Source organism: Condylura cristata, unplaced genomic scaffold (genome assembly GCF_000260355.1).
Source record: "Condylura cristata isolate star-nosed mole 26May11 unplaced genomic scaffold, ConCri1.0 scaffold00041, whole genome shotgun sequence".
Taxonomy (NCBI): domain Eukaryota; kingdom Metazoa; phylum Chordata; class Mammalia; order Eulipotyphla; family Talpidae; genus Condylura; species Condylura cristata.
This window is the reverse complement of record NW_004567142.1, coordinates 4,295,439-4,317,607: the sequence shown is the minus strand read 5'-3', so window position 1 is coordinate 4,317,607 and position 22,169 is coordinate 4,295,439. Positions and strand designations below refer to the sequence as shown.

Below are 22,169 nucleotides of genomic sequence, written 5' to 3'. Positions count from 1 at the left end.
GTTGTTGGGGGCGGAGCCTGGAGAGAGGGGAGGAGGGGTGAGAGGGTTGGGGCTTGGGCTGGGTTGCGGGGCGGTGACCCACCGACTTTTGGGGCGAGATTTGGCTACCGCGCTCTACAGGCTGATACAGGCTCAGGGACCCACGCAAGGTGGAGCAGCTCGTAACTAGTAAAGGCAGGCCTTGGCGAGGCTGCAGTATGTGGACTGGGTTTGGGGATGGGCAGAGCTCATGAACTGGGGGCATTAGAGAGAGGGGTTGAAGACTGGGGAGATAGTGTTGTAGAGTAAAAGGGAAAGCCCTGAGATGGGTAAGAGCAGGGTCTGGAGTCACTAAAACAAAGGAGGCTTGAAGGGGGCTTGAAGGGGGACTTCTTCAGAGGTCGGGAGGTGCGTAGGATGGGGGTAAGGGTATTGGGGAACACAAGAGCAGATAGTTCTAGGGCCAGAACCTGGACAACTGCGACCAAGATCTCGGAGGCGGGTAGGTGGTCACGGAAAGGGGACGGAATATATGGAGACAATTGATTAGGGCTAGAGCGATTGGAAATGGGGGATACCTGAAGCCCCAGAAATGTGAGAATTAGCTGCTTCTTGGGCATGCAGTTAGTGAGCTATGACGATTCGCCCCCCTGGTCTCCCCTAATTGGCCCTTCCCAGGAGACGCCAACCAACGAGCTGAGCGTCCAGGGTCCTCCCGAGGGGGACACGGACCCGTCAACGCCGCCAGCGCCCCCGACGCCTCCCCACCCCACCACCACCGGAGATGGGTTTCCCAGCAGCGACAGCGGCTTTGGTGAGCGGCGGGGCGGAGCCTGGGACAGGCATCTGGCGGCGGGGCACGAGGAAGGGGCGGGCTGGCTTTCCCGAAGTGTTTGAGAATCTGACCATACCCCCCCTTCTCCTCTCACGCCCCCACCCCCCAACTAGGAGGCAGTTTCGAATGGGCGGAGGATTTCCCCCTCCTCCCCCCACCAGGCCCCCCCCTGTGCTTCTCCCGCTTCTCCGTCTCGCCTGCTCTGGAGACCCCGGGGGCCCCCGCCCGGGCCCCCGACGCCCGATCCGCAGGTACGGTGCTTCAGACCTTCAGCCCAGCCCCCGCTTCTGCCCACCTCTCACTATTTGCCTGTATCCCTTTCTTCCCCCCCCCCCCCTCCTGGAATTCCCCACCTTCCGTCTCCTTCCTGGCTCTCAGTCAACATTCCTTCTCACCACTGGGACCCCATCCAGCTTTGCAGTGAACTCAGGCTGGGGTTTCCATCAGATAGACTTGGGTAGTCACAACCCCTCCTCCTGCCTCAGTTTCCCTTTCTGGCAAGATCCCCTCCGAGTCTTGCCTGCAAGCTCATTTGCTTAATATGAACCAGAACAGAGTTGAGCCTGTAGCAATAACAAGAGTATTACTATTATAATAGCAAGCACATAGACCTCACAACGTGCATGCTGCATCTGAATCCATTCAATGTCACCCCCATTTTGCAAGAGAGAAAACTGAGGCAGAGAGAGGGAGGCCAGTGAGGCCAGCAAGTAAAGATGACGTCACCTTTAATCACTGGGGACACGGAGGACCTAATCACACAAAACCCCAAATCCCTTCACTCAGCAGGCAGCTGATGAGCCCTTCTGTTTGTAAAGACTAGGCTGGTGGTCCAGGAGAGGGCGACCTCCTTCCTCAGCAGGCATTCCAACCCCTGCTGCCTGGCCTCTGAGTCCGAGGCAATCTCCAGTAGTATTTGCCAGCTTCCGTTCTGGTGTTTCACACACAGCTTTGTGGCTAACCCTCACTGCCACTTTGGGAGTTCACATCACCCTTAACTTCTGACTGTCCCTAAGCTAAGGTCACTCCCTCTCAAAGGAGAGGACCCAACCAGACTCTCATAGGATGGGGTCTGGGTCTGGAGAAAGCTTGCCAGTGCACACTACTTCCCCCTGCTGCTGCTCCAGAGAATACTCCTGCGTGCATCGGTCGCCCTGGGACCTGCAGGTTGGCAGGTGTGCTGGGGAAGACAGGTTGGCAGGTGTGCTGGGGAAGAAAGCGTAGACCTTTGCAGAGTATTCTGTTTCTTGCCCACACCCTCCCCCCACCCCCGCATTGTGCCTGAGTCTGTGTGTTGGTGCTGCCACTTTCGGCTTTGTGACCTCAAGCAGGTCCCTTTTCCTCTCTGTGCCTCAGTCTTCATCTGTAGAATGGGGATGATAACACGATCTAACTCATATTATTTAGAGGGGATTAAATTATTTAAGCCCAGGCACACAGCAAGGACTTGGGCACACAGCTGTTACTGTGTTTGATGAGGGCATATGGGAAGCAAGATTGGGCCTGCTCCCCCCCCCCCCGCCCGCCCGCCCGCCCTGACACTGACCCCACTGGCCCATAGCAAATGAATTACTGCCAAAATGGAGTTGCTGGGAAAGCAGCTGCCAGAGGAAAGTGCTTTGTCTCTCCTTTGGAAGTGTCATTTAATCAGAGTTGGGGAGGGTTTGTATTCACTGACTCGGTGAAGTAGGTGAAGAAGGACAGGGTGCAGGTTAGCAGATGGAACATTTTGCATGAAGTGCCTGAGGCAGGAGAGTTTGGCTGGTTCACAGAAGGGAGGCAGGGGTCTTTGAGGTGTTCCTTAGAGTGTAGAATGGATGCAGGGGATGAGGTGAGAGCAGGCAAGGCAGGTTCCACAGAGCTTGAGGGTGTGCTGAGGTGTAAGGACTGGTCCAATGGGTGCTAGGGAACTATGAGAGGGTTGTGGGGCCCCTTGTCAGTCCTGATTATAGAGAGACTCTCTGGGGTTAAATGGTTAGCCACTGGGAGACGAGACTGAGAGGCTAGGCTACATCAGGTTTCACCCTAAGTGCCATTTCCTCCCAGACATGCCCTCCACCCCCGCTGAGCATCGGACAGGATGAGTTCCAGGGTGTGGGGACAGCAGCCAAGTGATGAGTCAGGGCCCAGGCCAGCGGGGCCAGCAAGTAAAGATGATTTCACCTTTAATCACAGGGGACAGGGAGAACCTAATCACACAAAACCCCAAATCCCTTCACTCAGCAGGCAGTTATGCCCACAGCAGCTGATGAACCCTTCTGTTTGTAAAGACGCAGGCATGGAGGTCCAGGAGAGGGCGACCACCCTTCACAGGGATCTTTCTCAGATCCCTGTGCTTGACCTGCCTCTGCCCTAATGTTCACTGGGTGCCCAGAGACTCCTTTGAAAGGGAGATCAGCACCATGCTTCCCACTGAAAGAGAGAAACTGAGTCTTGGGAACAGGAAGTGAAGGTGTCTGAAATATGTCCCACAATGAAAACTTCCCTCCCCTCCCCACTTGGGTTTTCTGGGTCTGTGGAAAGGGTGGCAGTTTTCCTTCCACTGGGAGAGGAGGTGGGAGGCTCTATGGGAGAAATGTGTCCATAGAGGGGCAATGCCTTTAGTGCCAGGCCCCTGTGCTGGATGCTGGGATGCATTATTGACCACACAGTCCTGTCCCGAGGGACAGGCTCTACCCCAGTGACCCAGAGGCAAAAACAAGAAAAAGAGTACAATGAGATGGAATGACTGGGGGGAGAAGAACCTGGAGGGGGCTGGGAAATGGCTCAGGGAGACCACTGAGGAGGAGCAGGGCAGTGTGGTCCTAAACTACATTGCAAAGGGCTAAGCAGATTGGAAACAGCAAGAGCAAAGGCCCTGGGGCAGGACTGTGCCTGGAGCCTGTGGCTGGAGCAGAGGAGCAGCTCTCACAGGGCATTGTGAGAGCTGGACACCATGAACCGGTTTGCCCTTTAATTCCTTTTCTCCATTCCCTCTGTCCTCAGGCCCCGTGGAGAACTGACTCCCCGAAGTCACTACCCCCCTGCACCCCCAGAAGAGGGGTTGAGAGTAGAATCTTCTGTGGACGAAGGAGCCACTGCCACCCCCACCGACACCGCCTCCGGGGAGGCCCCTGAGGCTGGGCCCTCCCCCTCCCCCACCATGTGCCAAATGGGAGGCCCAGGCCCCCCATCCCCCAGCCCCCCGGATGGCTCCCCTGACCCTCCGGACCCCCTCGGTGCCAAATGAGGCAGGAAGCCCCTCACTCTTCCCTGGAGAGCCTCCTTTCTTGGAACTGAACTGAACTTTCGGGCCTGGAGCCCCTCGGCACAGTGGAGGCCCCTCCTCACCCACTCTGGCCCCAGGCAGGGGCTGCAGGCTTCGGGGACCTGGACCCCCCCATCTCGCGTCTCCCCTTTTCTTCCCTAGCCCAGTCCAGCCCCTGGAGGGGCCTCCAGTTCAAACCTTTGCGTGGCATTTTCACATTATTTAAAAAAGACTAAAACAACTTTTTGGAGGAACCTGGGGCCTCAGTGTGTTTGGGGGGCAAAGAGGCAAGGCTGTGCAGAAAGAATTGCCGACCTCAGCACCGTCTGATGGATGGAAAACAGGCTCAGGACATGGCCAGCTTCTGTGTAATCCATCGCTGGGTCTGGTGCTGCCAACCCAGCTTCATCTGTGTCCTTGAAAGACAGTTCCAAGAGGCCACAAGGAGCCAGCAGATTGGGGAAGGTGGCAGGTTATGATCAGGTAATGAGTGCCCAGAAGGGACCTGCAGGGTACAGGAGCTCCTGAGCACATCCCTCACACCTCAGGACAAACGGTCTATCCTCCAGCAGCTGCCCTTGCTGCTCCAAGTGAGGGCTCACCCCCTGATAATTCTAGTCTCTTCCATTCTTCCATATCTCTGCCTTTGTCCCTTCAGGTCCTGCTCCACCCTGCCCTAGTTCCCTGCTCCACCTGGTTGGGTGTCGCACATTTCTCCTGCCAGCCTCTCCTTTCAGGCTTCTTCCTATTTACTGTTTCTCCTCCCTCTTTATTGTCTCCCTGTTGCCTTCCAGTCTCTGGCAGATCTTTGGACTCATGTTTTGGTAGGTGCCTTTCTCTTTGCCTCCTGAGTGCTTGACTGATCTGGCCTTGCGCCTCTGTCTTTTCCCCCTGAACTGGCTCTATCTTTACCTCTCAGGGGAGAACTACCATTGTGTCAACGTCAATTTGCCTATTTGAGGAATGTGAAGATGAAAGGGGCCTGCTTCCACCCCTGCTCATCTCCTTAAGGCAGCCAGAGGTCCCTCCTCCATCTTCCATCCAAGTACCCTTCACTTCCCATCACCATCTGCCTCAGTCAAAGCCATAGGGACACACCAGCCTGCTGTCCTCAGTGAGTAACACCACACCACACCCGCCCTTCACACATTGGCTTTCATCCACAGTGGATGCACGCCTGCACCTTCACCAAGCCAGTTTTCCCCACTAGCTGTTTGCTCAGTACCTACTGTCAGGATATCATTTAATAAAGTTAAAAACTAAGCCCCTACTCCTTGCCCAGAAGGCAAGTTGGAGAGGATTGGATAGACAAGGTAATGGATAAGGTTGCCATGGGAACTGGATCACTTTAAGACCAGAAAAAACAGCCCAGACTCACCTATGGGTTCATTTCATGGAGGGCAAGATAAGGTGATAGGGTCCTAGTATTTATTCAGGGGCCTCTTTTTCCATGACCTTTTTTGATGACTTCTTTTCCCTGAACCTTGGGAGGAACTGTTAAGTCTATTTCCCATCAGCCCATGGAGTTGAAGAGATCAGGGTCACTGTTCCCAACCCACTAGGAGACCATGCTGCCACAAAACCTAGCCAAGACTTTGACTACAACTCCCAAACCTCAAGACTAGATCTCCCACCATTGGGATGGTCAGCACCACAGTGCTTGCTGGGAACTGTACTCTGAAGGCTTCATAGGCGACACACCTTTGCAGACAGCTGTTATTTTGGTGCTCTTGGGTCCTTAACACTGGCAGGTGCCAGCAGTCAAGAATGGGGCTGGGGCCATACCAGAAATTCAGGATGCTTCCCACAAGGTGCTCTCCTCAATCCCAGGTTTTGCAGCGAGCGGGAGCAACTGCCAACTCCCAGCAAAAGAGTGACAGGTCTGGATCCTGGTGTGTGGTTTCCTGTCAGGTGTGTGGTTTCCTTTGCTAACAGTCCTCAGCCGCAGAGCTGGGCACAGGAGATGGGAAACTCCCAAGCTACCAAACCACCCAAGGTCCCCAAGCTGTTCTCTGGGGATACCATGCCTATACAAGCTGGAGGGTAATGGGAAGGGCGGGTGGGGCAATCAGACCCAGACTGGGGCATAGGGACATGCTGCTCCCAGGCTCCACCCTCAAGATCAGTTCTTACACTTCTGAGACTATCAGACTCCTGGCAAAGGAATTGTTAGGAAAAGGCAGCTTCTCATGGCTGTTTACCCAAGGTGAAAAATCTTTAAAGGATGATCCTCTAGTGGCTGAGAAGCCCTCTAAATCACTCCACCTGTCACAGAGCCATCATATTAGCCTCAAACACCTGCCCCAAGCCACTTCTAGCTCACTCAAGACACCAGCAACCTCCCAGTGGGCACACAGAGCAAGGCCTCCCCACCCATTTTAACAATCTTGTCTTCTTCCTTCCCTTCCAATTCTATTTATCCTCCCACCCCCACATCCAGAGCAGGCCATCCTAGCTCTTCTAGATCCCATTGTCCCATCAATGGAAGGGATAAGCATCTGGCTCCTGGTGGTCAAGTGACACCCTCACCCTGGCCTCCTACACCTGCTTAAGTCACTGCACAATTCTAACTCCACACTCCAGGAGCTGCCTTCAGCTTCTCCCTTTGCCCTCTGTTGGCCAGGGTTGCCAGCATCTGCTCCTGCCCTATGAAAGTCAGCAACGGAGGGGACAGGAACAGGACACGCTCCCCAGCTTGGTTAATGACAGGGCTGCTGGGCCAGTTCTACCAAGCACCTCAGCTGTCAACCTCAAAAATGAGAGGGTACACAGGTCACCAGTGGTCAAATAATTAATAAGATTACCAACCGCATGTTAATTACAAAGGAGAGGAGCGAAAGGTGATGACTTTTCCAGATGGGGAAACCAGGATCTGTAGCCCCAGAGCCCAGGGGTCCGGCCACCCAGGCGGGGCAGCTCCCTAATAAATAATGGGGTGGGGGCAGAGGGTCAGGGCTGCTCCTGCTTCTTCTTGACAGAAATTCGCTTCTTCCTTGCTGCCAGCATCTCATAGAAGGGATCCACACTCACAGCTGCCCTGCAGAAGGGGAGGGACAAAATGGTGAGGCCCAAGGAGTCTGGACCCCCTCCTCCCAAGGACTCCTGGAGCCCAGGCTCACTGGATAGACTTGATCCACTCATCCTTCTCCTCCTGCGTGGGGGCGGAGATCCGGTACACCATGTGGTTCCCCTCAACCACCCGGCCATCCGCCTCTGTTTTGCAGGCTTTGATGAGCTGCCCCTTGTTGTTAGGGATGTAAAGTTCAAAGCAGTTCTGGAGGACACGGAAAAGGAAGAATGACAGGTGAGAGCCAGTCCCAGGATCAGGAGGCCCATCCCACAACAGAAAGGGGGACAGAGAGGGTCTTACTGGTTTCCGGGGATCATCCACCTCTCGGATGCTCAGGTTCTCCAGGGGGATGATTCCTCGAGGCTCCTTGTCCTGGAGGAGCAAGTTGGAGAGAACTCAATTTTCAAATGCTCACTCCAACCACTCTTCCCTCAGACCCCAGAGTCCAGCCCTTGGCCTCCCCCCTCCTCCGGAACCGAAGTACAGCCACCCAGCCCCTCCTCCCAGCACTCCAGATGACAGGCAGCCCAGCCCTCACCGTTGTATACTCAAAATAGTAGAGGCAGTTGTCAGTGAGGATAAACCAGCGCCGTTTCCAGGTCTTCACCCGGCCCCCTGAAAGGGAAGGGGTGGGAGGGGGCCTGGGCTCAACAGGGGGGACAGGGCCTCTGAGGGGCAGGGAGGGGAGTGAGAAGCAGAACAGCAGGGAGGCTGGGCTCTGGGGCTCAGGACAAAGCAACGTGTGGGAAGAGACAGACAAGCAGGGACAGGGTGTTTGGGCTGGGAACAGGCCCACCCCCAGTGAACGCTCTAGGCTTTCTAAGCCTGTCTGTCAACCCTCAGCCCCCTCCTCCTAGGGGTCCCCTCTTCTGGTGTAGTGTTGGGGAGAGAAAATGAGCCGTGTACCTACCTCCTGGGGCAGACAGCGAGAAAGCAGGCAGGACCAGGCGAGGAAGAGAAGGCAGAGGAATGGGGTGCCCCCAAGAGCCACAGGCAACAGAAATATGGAGGATGCAGGAAGGAAAGTGTGGGGGTGGGACAGAGAGACATGGAGGAAGAGGAGGGAGGGAGGGAGAGAAAGGGAAGAAAACCAGTTACATCCACATGAGGGGGTGAGGGCCAGACCCTCTCCCTCCTGGGGAGGTCCAGGGTACTAAGTCCCACAGCAGTGGCCTCCGATACAGTGAGGCAGTGCTGGGCTCTGATCCCCTCTGTCCACCAACCCAGCCCCCACAGTGAAGAGGTCTCTCCCCACAGATGGGAGGAAACCCCCCTCCCCCCTGATGTTCTAGGTCTCAATTTGGAGCGGGATCTCAGTTCTGCCTAGCACAATCTGCCTGTGTGACCTCAAGACCACCTCTTGACCTTTCTGGGCTCCAGTCTGGAGACCCACAGCTTCCTGCTTCAAAATGGTTCCTTTTGGTTCTAGAAAGATTAAATAATGTAACAGTGGCTTTACTAATATCACAATTACCAGTTCCTTTTGTGGAATTAGACTCTTTTTTTTTTAAAGGTTTGTCTATGCACACAGAACTGGGGTGCAGGCCAGAGGTGCAGGGGTGGTGAGAGGATTCACCAGAGACAGAGTGGGGAGCAGAACAGGCCGACTGACAAAGTACACTGCTGAGGGAGGGAAGCAGCGGGCAGGTCAGGAGAGGTCTGCCGCGCCATGTGGGTCACCTCTGGGGCTGGGGATCGAACTCAGGCTGAAGTGCCTTAAGCTTCTTAGTGTTGTGCTTTAACCCGTTGTGCCACCTTTTAAAGAAAGGCACCTTTTCCTGGCTGCCACCAAGTAAAAAGATGCAGAAGTCTGGGTACAAGGCCACCTCTGCCCTATGGCTGCTGGACTGCTACTGAGCAGGCTGGGACAGGAAGTTGTTGCTAGTGAAGTTTCCTGCCTGCTCAGAGTCAGAGGCACCATTAGGCCTCGAGACTCTAAATCCCCCCAGATCTACCACCTCCTGAAGCTGATGCAGGAATGCACACTTCCCACAGGAATGCTGGAAAGTATAAATTGCATTTGGAGGGAGTGGGGCTACCAGGACATTTCTGGCTGAGAAAACTAGGACTTGACAAGAGAAATTTTACACGGGCGAGGGGGAGACCTGGAGGGAGTAAAGTCCTACCTGGGCTGGAAGTTCCCTCCTGCTACCCTGGCTGACTCATTGTCTCCTTGAGTTGGTCAATCACTGGGAGACTAATGTTTCCACTGCACCCACCATTATCAGGCATGGTGCCAAGTCAGTGGCTTTTGACGTTGGCTGTGTGTTGGAGGCAGCCGGGGAGCTCTCAACAGGGTTAATGTGCTATCCTGCCCCACCGATCCTGACTTCCAGAATCTGGCCTTACCACTTGGGTTTTCAAAGCTGCTCCCAGGCGATGCTGCCAAAGCCAGGGCCGAGGACCACCCGCATCTTCAAATAAACCCACGAGGGAGATACCTGCTAACTGACCCCGAGCTCACAGGTATTGTGGGTTTCAAGGCCTCCCTCACTGATCCCACCTCTGGGATGCTCCCTAGCCCTGCCCTTCACGCCAAACATTTATGGAGACCCTTCTCTGGATCAGGTTCTGTGCTTGGGTCCAGCACACAGACTGGATGATGTTCTCAGCCCTGTTTTGTAGACGGAAACAGGTTCAGAGAAGTCCAGTCACTTGCCTAAAGTCACACAGTAGATGTGTGGAAGCCAAGTCCTGAGCCCAGGCCCACCAAGTTCTCTCCAGAGACAGCCCATGGTGTCATGAGGAAACGTACCCAGCTTAAGGAGCCAGCCTTCCCGGTCTGGGTTGAAGAAGGTGTGGGTCAAATCATTCCCGTCATCCTCTGGAATCTTGAAGGGCTCATTCCGGATGCTGTCATAGAGATTCTGAGGGGCAAAGGCACTGTCAGCAACCTCAATCCCCTGGGACCTGCCAAGGGCTGCCAGGGGAGATGAGGATGCTCCAGCAGCCAGGGAAGCGAGGAGACCAACGAGGGAAGGAGGGAAAGGGGGAAAGTAGAGACTGGGAGGAAAGGAAAGCAGAAGACAAAAGGGAGGAAGCCCAGGGAAGAGAAACAGGAGGGAAAAAAGAAAAAAGAAAGGCAGAGACACTTGGAAAAGCTAGCCCATTTTTCCCCAACAGCCAGTCAGGTGAAGAATGACAGAGCAGCCAAGACCCTGAAAGTGAGGGGGCCCGAGAGCAACAGCAAGGCAGGGGAAGAAACACAGTTGGCATCGCCACGACCTCTGGTGGGTAGGAATCCCAGGGGGTAGCTCTGGTTCTGGGACACCCCGGGGGGGCGGGAAGAGCAGAGAGGAGGCTGACCCTGAGCAGCTCTTCGGGCAGGTCTCCACCCTCGTTGATGCCCCGGTTCATGGCCACAAAGCGCTCCAGGCCTGGCTTATCACGGACGTTGGGGTTGTGGAGGCTTGTATTCAGCATGATCACAGCGAAGGACAGCACATAGCACGTGTCTGCACCAGACAGTGACGTCAGATAACCACCTCAGCCTGTGGGCCCCAGAGCCCTCCTCCCCAGGCCCAGGTTTCAAGCTTACCAGTGGACTGGAAAACCCCAGGGTTGCACAGGCAGTATCGCTGGGCAAAGGCTTCCATCATCCGGTCAATCTTCTGAGCCTCTCCCGGGAGGCGGAAGCTCCAAAGGAACTGCCTGGTTAAAGAGGGGCCAGTGAGGATGGCCATGCTGATACAGCTCTCTCCACTCTCAGCTCCGGTGAGTGTTAGGCAAACGAACAGGGCCATTATGAGCCCTAAACTGCGTGGCCTTATGGCTGCCTGAGAGGCATGCGATCCAGTCTGACCAATGAGCACTGGCCATAAGACTGGTGGATGTATATGGCAACAGCTTCCTTCTTCCAGCTAAGAAAACTCAACAGTAACTGGGGCTTTTATGCCAGCACAGTAACAAGCATAACCAGGAGCTAGAGGAAGTTCACTTTCTGATACTATTTGAACGTCTAGCCATAGCTATGCCTGCAGGAGGCCCTGTGGTGAACTTTTATGTTATGAAAGCAATCAATATCCAAAGTTTTGTTCCTTTTTTGTTGGATTCATCACTTGATGGCTGCCCTTTCAGCCACTCACCCTACTCACCTGAGGGCCTGCACCAGGTTGAGGTCTGTGAACTCATGCAGATCCACAAAGGCATGAAGCACTGCCAAGTTCAGCTCTTCCCTGGGAGGACAGGGACAAAGTCATATACCGGAAGCAGCACAATGAGGTGGGAGTGGCAGGAGACAAAGTACTGGGGAGACTGCCCACTTCATCAGCACAGCAGCTGCCTCTGCTGCAGGTCAAACTTTGGTGTGGTCACAAGCCTGGCACTGAGGCAAGGACACTCAGACTCACTCTTGGGAGGACCATCTGCTGCAAGAAACCTGGTTTGGACAGTTGGGGAAAATGCAGCAAATGTGGCCTCTGCCTACCCTCAGCTCTCTCACATGATCCCGGGTTCTGCAAATGTTAACATGGGCCCCAGATTCCTGGACACCGCACCCACAAACCCCAGGGTCCGTAGATGGTTTCCAGTCATTTGTAACAGTCTCACATCCCCTTGAAATCTACAAACAGTCCCCAAATACCCCAGATATGTGCAGATGGTCTCATATACCTGAGACGAACAGTTCTTAGACATCAACAGACAGTCCCAGTGTACCACAGATGTCCACAGATGGACCCTAAGCTCCTCAGATATCAAAAAAGTTCCACACAACCCACAGGGCTACAAAACCCCTAAGTAACCCAGACATTCAGTTTCTACACACCCCAGAAGCTTACAGATGGGCGCTTAGCTCCCTAGATGTCACAGAAGGTCCCCATTCACCTTAATATTTAGATAGCTTCCACGTGCCTGACATCTACAGATGGTCCACATGCATGCCAGATGTCCATAAATCTCTTGGAACCCCTGACATCCACCAGTGGTCCCCACATACTCCTCATATCCAGAGGCCATGTACCCTCAAACTCCAAGATGTGCAGAGTCCCCATACTTCTGAGCTGTCCACACAGCTCCCATGCATACCAGGTGACCAGAAAATTCAGATGTTCTCCACTGTTCCCTCGCATAAATGGAGAGTTCCCATGCTTCCCAAATGGCCACAAGAAGGCCTTCAGGTCCCCCAGATGCTCAAATAGTTCCCATGATCCCCAGATGCCCCAGACTCCCCAAGATCCCTGGGTCAGTCCTTTCTTCTGAATCTAGTCAGAGAACAAATGTGTCAAGGCCTCCTCTTGGGAGGAGAGGGGCTGGTGGTAGAAGGGCAGACCAAGGGCACATGGGCATGAGGAGGGGTCAAGAGCTGGGTAGAAGGGTCTCACCTCTCTCCCAGGTAGTCCCCGATGGCTGTCTTGTTCAGGCCCTCACCCTTGTACAGGAATCGAGCAATTTCCTCAGGTGTGTTCTGCAGAAGTTCATTCTCTACCAAGAACTGGATCCCCTGGGGGGTAGGGACAGGTCTCAGTGCTGAGGGCCAGAAAACCACTTCCTCCACCTCCCTTTTTTAAGAAAACATTAATTTATTCATATGCACAAGAACTGGGGTGCAGGTGAGAGGTGCAGGGGGTGGAGAAGATCCACTACAGAATGGGGAGTAGGGAACAGAGCAAGCAGATATACTGAAATACACTGCTGAGGAGAGCAGCGTAGAAGCTGGAGGTTTTGCTGTGCCATGTGGGTCAGATCCCTGGATGGGGACTGAACTCATGTTGCAGTGGCTGGTGATAGGTTGATGGTGCTAAGATTAAATCCCTTGTGCCACCAGGGAGGCCCATACCTTTAACAGAGCAAGGCCAGGCTTCATTTTCAGTCTCCTCCCAGGTCTTTAATTTCCATCCCTTCCACCTCATACCTACTATTCCCTCTGCCATTGTCTAGAACAGGGTTTGGCAAGGAATAGGAGCTCAATGTTTGTTGAATGACTGAACAAACCACAACTGCTTTGAGTGAGAAGTGAGAAACGTTGGTAGACTGCAGTCCATCAAGTGCTGTGAGGATCAAGTCTCAAGCTGGACTAGGGCTTCTCAGACCTCCCTATGCAGTAAAGACCTCTACTGTACTTATAGCTCACATTCTCTGGATTGTGTGTGTGTCCTGTCCAGGGACTCCCTGGGTCCCCAGTGTTGCCCAGCACAAGAACAGGCCCCAGGAAATGGGTGTAAAGTAAGTATCTGAATAAACAAACATCTTCCCTCCACGTGGTGAACAGACTCATCCTTGAAACCTGAACTGAATGTTCCCTCCTCAAGGAAATCCCCCCTGATGCCACTAAGCTCCCTCCTCTGAATGTCAAGGCCCTGATACCATCTTTTTATCCTAGCACTGGTCAGCCCTCCTATGTTCCCTATCAGACTGAAGTTCCTCATTGGACTCTAGGTGACTCTGAGAAGTGGGTCCAGAAGTCTGAGCAGAAAGAGGAAGAGGAACTCCAACATAGCATACAGCACAAGCAAAAGTCAGGAGGCTGGAACTCTTCGGTTCCAGAGGACAAAAAGACCATTACCTGGATCCATGCCCCACTAGTTTGACCACCTAAGGCAGACCTTTAACCAACATACTTCTGAAACCTGGAGGAGCCAAGACCTCCCCTGCCTAGCTATCTGCGTGACTCATCCCAGCCCTGTGTGGCTTCAAGTACCTTCTTGGGGTCCATGTTGAACTTCTTTCTGCCCATTGCCATCTTCCGATTCCGCTGCAAGGTCTTACTATAGGGGCAGAGAGCGGGAGATGGACAGTCAATGTCTGAGCCCTCCGTGGCCCTGGCCAGGTCTCATGACCCCAAAGTTCTCTGCCCCAGCCCTCACCTGCCCTCATTGGCCTCCAGACCCTCCACCTCGCTCATGGCTTCACTGAGCTCCTCCCGGAGGCGCTGGATCTCCACCAGCAGCTCCTGCTTCCGCCGTCTGATGTTCTCTAGCTCCATCCGCTCCTCCGGAGTCAGGTCTGGGGGTTCTGGAGGCCGGGATCAGGGATTGGAGTTCAGTTCTGGGGACTGAGAATCTGAATTCCTGCAATCTAGGGGAGCACCGGCCTGTGGTGGGCAGGACTCCTAGACTTGGGAGATGAATATGAGCGTTGGATCTGGATCCTTTACTCTAGGAAAGCCAAATATCTACAGACTCCTGAGTCGTGGGGATGAGGGGCTTCAGAGTCTGGACTCCTGAGACTAAGGGAGAAGGGGAACTGAGAGCCCGAACTCAGGTCTGAGGGAAGAAAGGACTGGGTGTGTGAACTTCTGGGTCCATTTACTTGGAGCGGGTACGAGATCTTGTCGTTCTGCCTCCATTCCCCGCGAAGTGGCTGGGGGCGTGGGTTCGTGGGTACACTGAGCAAAGACCGGTCTGGGTGTCCAGACTCTTGGGTTCATGAAATGGAACTAAGGCAGGAGAAGCTGATGGCAAGGGGGCGGGGCATCGAAGAGTTCCACCCCCGCCTCGGCTGTGTTTCTGTAGATTCTCGCCGCCCCCCCAACCCGCAGCCCCGCTTCCCGCTCCCAGCAGCAGGCGTTGGGCTCGCCCGGCCCCTCCAGCAGCAATGGTTTCTTCCCGGTCTCGTCTGCACCGCTCCATCCCGCCCCCTCCCGCCGCCACCGGAAACAGACTCGGCCCAAACAATGGCCTGGAACGCCCCGGTCTCCGGCACCGCCGGAAGCCAGCCACGGGCCCCACAAAAGCGAAGAGAAGAGGCCCGAACGTTGCCACGCGGCGCGCCGTGGGGACATGCGCCGCTGAACGTTCTGGACCAAAGCGCCCAGCTCTCAGTCAGCCCCGCCCCTCTCCGACCTACCATAGACACCGTCTTCCATGGCGGCTAGGAAGGCCCGCGGCGAGTCCGGGGCAGTCCCGCCGGTCGGGCCTGGATCCGCGTTGGCCCGCGGGCTCGGATGAGCCCGCTCAAACGCCCCGGGAGCCACCGCCGCCTCCTCAGCGCCAGTCCTCAGCGCTGAAAAGACTCTCCCTACGCCTCCTAACCGCCCCGCCAGTAGGGACCGCCTCCCGTTTTGACACCATCCAATCCACGTCAGGCTTTCTTGCTTGCTCCGCCCCTGACACCAAAGTTTCATCCTCAAAAACCAATAGACGCACGAGGAGCAAACGTAACCCTGTTCAGCTGGAGGTAGACGGTCCGTAAGGCCAATCAGGATGAGGGTAGGGATAGTAGCCCCGCCTCCGAAACAAATAAGGGCACTTTGTTGCCTGGCCTGCCAATGAAAAGCTTCGGAAAGGACTTGCGTGTGGGAGGGACGGTGCGGAAGTAGAGAGCACTGAGCCTGCGCAAAACCTTCACGCTTTTGCAACTAAGCTCGGTCTTTTGTGAATGTTACTGGGGGGGCGGTGCTTTGTTCGTCCGGTTGGCAAGGGGCGGGGTCACAGCTGCCAATTGTTTCTGTGAACCCCACCTCCGAGCTTTTCACGTTAGCAGTTGCCAGGCAACCGAGAATCGTTTAGGCTCAACTTTATTTGGCCTTTCTTCTTGGCCTCTCCTATCTCTAGACCCTTTTCTTACCCTTCCACAATTCTCCATCCATTTTAGCCTCTTCAGAGTCAAGCAGTAGTGAAACAAAAGACCTATTCTCACAAATGCTTCCCTATTTGGTATCTGTTATGGGGAATTAGAAAGGGGAAGGTCAAATATAGTGAAAACAAGGTAGGGCCCTCTGCTTCTCAGGCTCCTCTCACTTCCCAAAACTTCCCTTAGCTTAGCATCTGCTCCCTAAGAAAACGTACCCTTTCTCAGCTTTCTCCCATTCTGATTCTCCTCCCTTCTCAAGGTTTTGCCCTCTTCTCCAGCTCACCTTATTTCAGGTTGTCCCCTCTTCCCCTACTCTTGATCTTCTTAAATTGCCCCCTCATCTCAGAGTCCTCCCAAATCTGAGGCTGTTCCTCCTCACTTCTTTTCCTTTCATACACAGCTGGTGCGAGGGCCTGGCTGGGATTGAGAGCCTGGGCATCCCTGTCATGGGTAGGTTCCTAATCAAGTCTGAAGAGCTGTCTGGTCCTTGTGCTTATTGGCTTGTCCCTGGGATAGGCAGTTTGAGGATGGATTCAAGGCCAGGACCTGGTTAAGATGATAGATTAGACACAGAGTTTTCTAATTCCCTCACTGACCTTTATGAGCAGCCATGGCTCTGCTCCCTAAAACCTAGGCTTTGCCAGTCATTCGTCCTCCCAAACAGAACCCTTTTCCTGGTCCTTTGCCCTACATCCTTCTCCATATCTGCATTTCCATTGCCTTCTCCCCCCACACACACACACCCCCAAACACACACGCTGGGTAGGGAGAGCACTCAGCTAATTAATCCTATCCTGTATTACAAGGGGATTCTGAAGGATAAAGGGAGGTGGTGAAGCCAGAGAGATCTGAGTTGATGCAGCACTGCAGGCTGCTGATGAGCAATGACAGTGCTACCCTTGGTCCTGGGACAGGAACGTGTCCTCCCTCTGGCACAGAGTCCTTCTGCGGCTGGCTCCCAGCCTATTGGGCACTTAGGTAGATAACAACATGGGCAAGGGACATGACACAAGGACCATGCCCCACAAACACTCAAAGACATACCACCTAGGCTCCCAGTGATTTAACCTGGGGTTAGCTCTCCCTCTAGACATGTATTCGAACGCCTTTGGTATTCAAAGTTACCTCCTCTTTCCCTTATATGCCCCCCCAAGTTGAATGGGGAGGAGGTGATTCTGGCGACAGCCCTTGCAACCCCTTACCTGCTCTGTGATGACTCAGACAGATTCTGAGCTACAAGGACATTTCCCATATCCCAGCTGTCTGTAGAAAGCCAGGTTCCAGCACCATGGAGAGCTAGGAAATCCCCAGGTGTCTCACCTCCTCCCCCCCAAACCACCCCTCAGTGAATGTTGGAATCATCCTGGTGGAAGAGTCTTCAGAAAATTTCAAGTTCCAATGCCTCATTGTTACAGATGGGGAACAAGGCAGGAGAATACACTAATTTGCCCAAAGTCAAGCAGCAAGTTGGGGCAGAGCTGGGATTCAGAGCAAAGCTCCCTGGATCTTTGTAAAGGATTCCATTACAATTAGCCCAAGTTTAGCACTGAACTCTTGTGCAGGAACTAGGGGGATAGATATTTGTATTTATATTACATATATGTATATACATATACAACACACACACACACATATAACTCTTTAAGAAATAGACACACATGACTAGCATAGGATTCCAGAGCACTGGAGATTCACCAACCTTGAACCTCTCTCTGCCTTTGCCCACTAACTGACCTTGTTACCCAGTCTTCCCTGGGCCCTCGCCTTATAATCAGCTCAGAATGCTGTTTTTCAAATCCTGAATCCACTTCTTAGAACAGACAACTCTGGAACCCTGGGGACTGGATTCTTTTTTTTTTTAAAGACTTATTTATACATATAGAACTGGGGTATAGGCCAGAGGTGCGAGGGGTAAGAGGATTCACCAGAGACATTGGGGAGTAGAACAGGCAGAATGACTGAGATACACTGCTGAGGGGAGCAGCAGGTGGGTCAGGAGAGGTCTGCCACACCATGTGGGTCACCCCCCTGGCTGGGGATCAAACTTGTGTTGCAGTAGCTTCGCTAGCTTCACAGTGCTGCTTTAACCCACTGCACCACTTGATTCCTTTTGGCATTACACAACCACATCATCTCAACTCCATTGGGTAAAGTGGAACTAGCAAATCTCAGACTAGCAAATCTAGCAATGCTAGAGCATTGCCACTCCTTCCATGACTCTGCAATCCATACAGAGCCACAGAATTCTGATTCCTTTGGATATTCTGGAATGGCACTTAAAAGAAGAAAAAAAAACGAGAAAACCTATGGATCATTTAGAAGCATTGATTATCTTCTTGGGTGGGTAGTCTACAGCTAATGGTCTCATATCAAGAACTCCTATTTTCTTACTTCAATCCTCCTAGACCCATAGGCTCATCACTGCTTTGTACATTCTAAAGCACAATTCTTTAGTTTCTGGAGTAGTTTGACTCTCTAGGTCCAGTACTCGCGTCCATGGTCCATCTAGAGTCACTGAATCTAAACTTCCTGGGCTTTCTGGAACCACACGTTCTTTTCTTACCTTGTAATTAACATTCCTTATCATTGGTCAATTATGATAGTCTTGAGTACTTGGGGCATTCAATAACTTTTCTGCCAAGGTGGTAAAAAAATATTTTTTTAACCACTTGATTGACAAGTCTAGAAGCAATAGTCCCTTGACTCCGCACCAATAAACTCTTGAACTCTGTTGCTGCTCAAGCATTACTGACTTCCTCCTATGGAGGTAATCTATACCATTGATTCCCAACCCTGCTCAACCACCCAAACCAGCCATACAGAGGAAACTAGAACCACAGTCTCTGCCTTTTGGGTGATTCAGAATTCTGGATTCCTCAGTTCTGATGAGATTGAGGAATGGAGCAGATAAAACGGTGGACCTCAGGAAAGAGCATAGTATGCAGAAGATTCAGGGTTCAGCATTTCCCTGGTGGGTCCATCAGGCAAAGGCAGAACCTCACCAGCTAATCATTTATCCGTCAGGACTGTCAGTTGTGGAATACACCTTCCCCAGTCTCAGGAGTAGGCCTAGTCTCTCCATCTTGCTACAGCTGGGGAAAGGTACAAATGGTGGGCACCACCTTACATCATGGGGGCAGGGTCAGTGCCAGAGTTGGTGAGAGCATTTGGGGGCTAGCAGCGTCATCTTCTGCCCCTGCCTCATCCCCCTCATTGGCCTCTTCCTCCTCTTCTTCCTGGCAGCAGCTCAGAGCAAGTTCATTCTCATAACAAAACGCAGCCAGAGAGCCAGGAAAGCTAGACTTGGGGCTGTGGGAAGCCTGTTCTGCCCGTTCATCCAGCTCCTTGGCACTGCAGACAGGTGTCCCTGGGACCTCATAGGTGCGATGGAAGTGGCGATAGTCGACCTCATACTGGGAGCCACGTTGGAAGAGTACTGGTTCAAACCGATGGCCCCAGAGCAGCTCACCAGGGAGATAGGAGGAGCGACACTGGGTGGTCATAGCCGTAGCCTCAACCATACCCTCCAGAATGACCACTAGCTCAAAGTCAGCCCGAGCCAGCTCAGCACGTCCTAGTTCATACAGAGGACTGGCAGAGTCGATTTCATGCACAATGGTGATGGGAGACACAAGGAAGATGCGATCGGTGCCACCATCAAAGCCCACGTCTACGTCCTGGTGGTCCAGTGGTATGTACTCACCCTCTGGGGTCACTCGAGGCTGCAGGGAAAGATGGGGGAACCAAAGACAGGCAGCAGGATACAGAGACAGGCAGAGAGAGAAAGGGATAGAAATGCAGCAAAAGTGAGCAAGAATGGGCATGGTGCAAGGACATGGGCCCAGAGACAGGGGATGGTGGCTCCAGAGAGAGGGGACAGACAATCGGGAAGGACAGGATGGTGGCCAGACATACATAGGATTTGGGGATAGATACCAGAGGGGAAGAAAGAGGAAGAAAAGGACAGGGTAATAGTGGCATGGGCAGAGGCAACAGAATGACAAAAGGCAGTTGGAGAAGGAACAGAGGGAGAGAAAAATGGCTTTCAGTCTGTGGCTAGAGAAAGATAAACCTCGATGGCAATCTAGGCCCAATACCCTGTATTTGCCAATGTCTCAGGCTAGCCCCGGGCTATCCGCACCTCCAAAGCAGCTACAAACTCCTCCACCCACTCCATTGTGTGTACATGTGTTTGTCTGGATGGGGTGGGGTGGGGTGCATGCCTCCCTAGGCTAGGTATTGGTAGTTCCCACTCTTACCCCTGATTCCATCCCCACCTCCCAGCCTGCAATAGCACTCACAGCTTTCTGGGAGAGATGGTATCCCTCCTGGCCATGATTCTGGTGTCTCAGCAAAGGAGATGGATTTCTTGCAACTGTCTCGGGGAGACCTCAGATGTTTCTTGCAACTGTCTCGGGGAGACCTCAGATGTTTCCCACTACCTTTGGCCCCCTCACCCAAGTCCAGCTTCAGCTCAGTGTTCTTAAATATCAACATTTCGGGCAGAGCAGCTACCCTAATGTTTTGGGACTGTGGAGATGTTTGGGCAGTTTGACCATGATTCTAGAAACACTAAGGCACCTTTCTCAGGGCACCCGAGGGACCAAGGAGAGTTGTCATTTTTGCTAAGCTATAGTTCAAAAGTGTTTCCCAATCTCCCCCGACCCCTACCCCTTCCTCCAAAAGGGAGGCTGGTAGAAGAGACTGGGCTCCGGAGGAGAGGCATGAATTCTCCCATAAATGCACAGGGACTTCAGGCTCAGAGGCCATGAAGAATTGGGTTCACCTGCTCTGCAGGTGTGAGCAGCACCCTATCTCCAGGCCTACATCAGGGCAGTCCCATAGGAGCTTGGCCTCGAGTCAGGCAGCAAGTCAAGTCCAGGCCTCCAGGAAGGCCTGGTCACAGACCTCCCTCTTGGGTATACACCTCCCACAACTGTCAGAAACACAGCTCAGTCCAAAAGGGGCAGAGGGAGAGTAGGTGCCAGAGAGACTGGGGCAAGCTGTAGTCCCCGGTCTGACACCCACCCACCCTTCTGCCTCCATTTCACACAATCCCCCGGGGTTCTAACCCCAGCCTCCCTCTGGGAGCACGGCCCTGCCAGGATCGGCCAGCACCTGCAGCAGCTGGGCCCGCACGTGGGCCTCTACAAGGTGGCTGCGGCGCAGGTTGCCCACGCGCCACATGAGGCAGAGGCGGTGGTCCCGCAGCGCCACGACCGCGTTCTCGCTGAAAACCAGTGTCTCGTTGCGCTTCTTGGGCTTGGCCATCTTGGCCATGACAGCGCCCACGACGAAGGCATCGAGCACACAGCCCGCAATGCACTGTAGCACCACTGCGGCCACAGCAGCCGGGCACTCCTCGGTGACGCTGCGGACACCGTAGCCGATGGACGTCTGTGTCTCCAGCGCGAAAAGGAAGGCGGCCAGGAAGCTAGCCACCTGGGAGAAGCAGGGCGCGGGCGGCGGTGGGGCGGCCAGGTCACCGTGCAGTGAGGCGATGAGCCAGAAGGCCAAACCAAAGAGCAGCCAGGAGGCAAGGAACGAGCAGGAGAAGAACAGGCACATCCAGCGCCAGCGCACGTCTACGCAGGTGGTGAACAGGTCACTGAGGTAGCGTGCACCTTGGCCGCCCAGGTTCACGAAGCGCACGTTGCAGTGGCCATCCTTCTTGACAAAGCGCCCGCGCCTCCGCCCCACTGGCGAGGGTGCAGGCGCCCACCCGTTGCGGCACAGCCCTGGCCCAGCTTCCTCCTCATCGCATGCCTGGGGGTCCCCTGACTCCAGGGCGCCGCTAAGGCGGCGCAGGGCCCTGGCCAGGCCCATTGGGCAGGGCCACCCCTTCCACTCGGCCTAGTGGGGGGCGGGCGCCCCAAACCTGCAGGAAAAAAAAATGGGAGGCGACATCAGGGTGGTGCCAGGAAGAGACAGGCTGCTTCGCCAGGCGATCTCCTTGGGCCTCAGGGACTGCATATGGCAAGTGGGTAGGTTGATAGTCTCCTTGCAAGTCAAAATAGCCATATTGTATCAGCCGTGAAGACGCTTGTACAGCAAGAAGAGTAACAGTGCAGCCATACAGTATTATAGTGAGTACCAGGCACGCCAACATTCAGTGCCAGGTGCTGTAGTGAGCCATTTACATGAATTTATGTTTTGGAGTATCGCAACCAGCCACTTGTAGACGTTAGATGGATCCCCATTAGATGGATGAGGGGAAGAAGGAACAGAATGTTGAAGTAACGGCACAAGGTCACAGCTAAGTCAGCTGGGGTTTAAGTACCCTCTGTCTAGTTCCAGTATCCATGCCCTTAAGAGACTAAATGGTAACTGCTTCTCAACATGGAGCCAGGGTGGAGAGAGAGGCGGGGGCTCTGAGATCCAGGATCCAAAACAGGCTCAGAAAGCACAAAAAGGATACGTTTCCAGTTCATCAGACTTCTACTTCCAAGACCCTCCCACTAATGTGAGAAAGTAGCTGCAAGTCATGTATCTAAGCAATGTGCACCTGAAATATATAAAGAGCCCTT

At 53.8% G+C, this 22,169-nt stretch overlaps 3 protein-coding genes across 3 annotated transcripts in view; 1 reads left to right on the top strand and 2 right to left on the bottom strand.

The window, feature by feature from the left end:
* Positions 1 to 4,304, top strand: part of LMTK3 (lemur tyrosine kinase 3) — a 19,114-nt gene extending 14,810 nt beyond the window's left edge. Inside the window, 4 exon segments of the mRNA XM_012733493.1 lie at positions 469 to 481; positions 564 to 793; positions 928 to 1,065; positions 3,800 to 4,304. Coding sequence (XP_012588947.1) covers positions 469 to 481; positions 564 to 793; positions 928 to 1,065; positions 3,800 to 3,816 — 398 coding nt within the window. The 3' untranslated portion in view covers positions 3,817 to 4,304.
* A 2,515-nt stretch (positions 4,305 to 6,819) lies between these two features.
* On the bottom strand, positions 6,820 to 15,098 carry CYTH2 (cytohesin 2). The gene is made up of 12 exons (XM_004694249.2): positions 14,917 to 15,098; positions 13,935 to 14,082; positions 13,769 to 13,835; positions 12,453 to 12,571; positions 11,226 to 11,306; positions 10,670 to 10,782; positions 10,438 to 10,586; positions 9,887 to 9,998; positions 7,670 to 7,746; positions 7,432 to 7,503; positions 7,181 to 7,335; positions 6,820 to 7,098 (listed from the first exon to the last, which is right to left on the bottom strand). The coding sequence occupies exons 1-12, from the start codon at positions 14,933 to 14,935 to the stop codon at positions 7,011 to 7,013; spliced, it is 1,200 nt and encodes a 399-aa protein (XP_004694306.1). The 5' UTR covers positions 14,936 to 15,098; the 3' UTR covers positions 6,820 to 7,010.
* Positions 15,099 to 17,681: 2,583 nt separating this feature from the next.
* On the bottom strand, positions 17,682 to 21,493 carry KCNJ14 (potassium channel, inwardly rectifying subfamily J, member 14). Its single transcript, XM_004694251.2, has 2 exons — positions 20,761 to 21,493; positions 17,682 to 19,364 (listed from the first exon to the last, which is right to left on the bottom strand). Exons 1-2 carry the CDS (start codon positions 21,466 to 21,468, stop codon positions 18,771 to 18,773), a joined length of 1,302 nt encoding a protein of 433 aa, XP_004694308.1. The 5' UTR covers positions 21,469 to 21,493; the 3' UTR covers positions 17,682 to 18,770.
* Between the last annotated feature and the right edge of the window lie 676 nt (positions 21,494 to 22,169).